Below are 2511 nucleotides of genomic sequence, written 5' to 3'. Positions count from 1 at the left end.
TATACATACATACATATATATATATATATATATATACATACATACATATATATATATATATATATATATATATATATATATACATACATACATATATATATATATATATATATATATATATATATATATATATATATATATATATATATATATATATATATATATATATATATATATATATGAGTGAGTATGTTTGTGTGACTCTTTGTTTTGCTTTTCTATCCATATTTGGTTTTATTCATTTTGATATATAATTTTATCCATGTAATTTTTTCATTAATAAGTTGAAAACAAAGGAAAAAACAGCAAATGCAAAAAAAAGAGCATTTATTAAAACATGAATCACCAGTCAACAGACATGATCCTCGGCTTATAATGGATCACCAGTGAGGTTGGTAGCTTTCAGAAACCGCGGAAAGAGTAGAAATTAGTCTTGCATTTCCTTTGGCTCATAGGTTTGTGAGGGCGCCTGCACTGCTGACAGGGTTGACGTCTTCAGACGCTTAATCGTCAGAATCGGCCTATACACTAGTCATCCGGGCACTCGAAGGTGTCAATGGCATCAGGAGGAATGCATCCGTCGTATGTGATAGAGATCGTACTTCGTGGATCCCTCACGGTGACGACTTCAGTTTTCGTGTCCGTGGCGAAGGTGACTCGCTCGAGGGTTAACATGACGCGGCCGTCGGGGTCACTGCTGGTCAAGGTGTTGCAAGTCTTCTTCAGAGCGGCGTGGTCCTTCGGGAAAAGCGGCGATGACTCCAGTGAGCTCTGAAGTTGGAGTTCCTTCGTATCCCTCCAAGGGCTTTTGGTTTGCGTAATTCTAGAAAATAAAACATCGTATTAATGATAGACTGATTAGATTGTGAATAATGATAGGCACCGATTTGCCAAAAAACACAGTAACATCTTCCATAAAGTAGTTAAAAAATTCTTTTCTAGTATTGTATCACGCAATCCAAAAATGGCTTCAATCTTGTGTTTACCTGATTTTGAATTTATAGATCATATCACTATTTCAACACTAAAGATTACCGTTATATTCTAAATTGCATGTTACATGAGTATAAAGATAGATAAATAGACAATGTAGATAGACAGACAGTAGATACACGGATAGATAAATAGATAAATTGATTGCGAAATATATAGATAAACGGGCAATAAAAAAAGCTCCAAGGACCACAATGTCAACCACGGGACTCCGCAAGTCTCCCAGCGCCTTACCCAGCGCGTCCGTTCGCAGTCGAGGCGAGGGCCCGCTGCCTGCCGCCCCTGCAGGGACCGATTTCGTTCTGCGTCGTCGTGCACGTGACCAAGCGCGTAGTAGTGCTTGTGACCGTCACTACTCTAGTGGAAGATGTGTCTGCAACGGCGAAGAAAAAGCCTCGGACAGCAGGTGCATCCTGCAAGATGGAAGACGATGATAACTAGTAAAATTGCTGCCTTGTAATAATATTTCGTGTTTGTTTTATTTAGCTGTTTATCTGATCTTTATTAGAGGTGAACAAATACATTGATAACAACTACTCTGTACAATAAAATAATTTTAATAACGTTTTTTTTATGTAAACAATAATGATAGTATTAATGATGACATTAACAATTCTAGCACTGAAAAAGAATATTGATAGTGATAAAGGACAAAAAATATTAATAAAGAAGGAAAATGTTGACAACAGTGAGTGACAAAAAACCTAAATAACTGTGACATTGATGAATTGATAATAAATGAACAAATGTTTAAATAATTCAATTTATAGATAGGTAAATAAATGAATGGCTCACTTGATACGTTAACAGCGCACATGAAAAAGGACGGTGAAGCCTATGAGACGCAGCCACATCAGCAAAAGACACAAACCTGCAGATCTCCATCAGGACAAGATGCGGTCGCCGACGCGAGGGTCAGAAGCAACACCGACAGCCATGCCATCTGGTTTAGATAATTATGTGCAGTTTAGTTGATGTGGCACCGAGCGAGAGTGCGAACCCTAAGGAAGGTAACAAAGGACTCCTTTTCCGTTATTTATTGACCGGGGATCACATTCACTTCTTATCTTTGTGTACATTTTATGTAAATACTATGCTAAATACTATACTGTGATATTTTTTTGTTATCTTTTAAACTTAATTAGAGGTTGTAATAAAAAGCTTGTTCAGGCCTGAAAGATAATGTTTTACTTCATAATGTCATACCAATAATAATGATAAATGCAGTGACAATAAAGATGATTTTAATAACAACAGTAATTATGATAACACAATAACAATGACAAAAATAATGGTAATAGTAATATCAATTATATAGGAAAAAGATTATGTTAACAATGATACTGATAACAGTAATAATAATGATTTAAATAATGATAATAGAAATAATAATGATGGTAATAAAAATAATGCTAGTAATGATAATAATAATGATGGTAATAATAATAATAATGATGATGATAATAAGGATAATAATAAAAATGATAACAATAATGATAATAATGACGATTATGATAA

At 34.2% G+C, this 2511-nt stretch overlaps 1 protein-coding gene across 1 annotated transcript in view; it reads right to left on the bottom strand.

Moving 5' to 3' along the window:
* Window positions 1–314: 314 nt before the first annotated feature.
* Window positions 315–2511, bottom strand: part of LOC113800745 (uncharacterized) — a 2737-nt gene continuing 540 nt past the window's right edge. Inside the window, exons 2-4 of the mRNA XM_027351532.2 lie at window positions 1865–1936; window positions 1228–1406; window positions 315–823 (exon numbers count right to left, since the gene is read on the bottom strand). Of these exons, the coding sequence (XP_027207333.1) occupies window positions 529–823; window positions 1228–1406; window positions 1865–1936 (546 nt within the window). The 3' untranslated portion in view covers window positions 315–528. The remainder of the gene's footprint in view (window positions 824–1227; window positions 1407–1864; window positions 1937–2511) is intronic.

Source organism: Penaeus vannamei, chromosome 21, assembly GCF_042767895.1.
Source record: "Penaeus vannamei isolate JL-2024 chromosome 21, ASM4276789v1, whole genome shotgun sequence".
NCBI lineage: Eukaryota > Metazoa > Arthropoda > Malacostraca > Decapoda > Penaeidae > Penaeus > Penaeus vannamei.
Note: the sequence above shows the minus strand (reverse complement) of the source record. Positions and strands in the feature narration are given on the sequence as shown.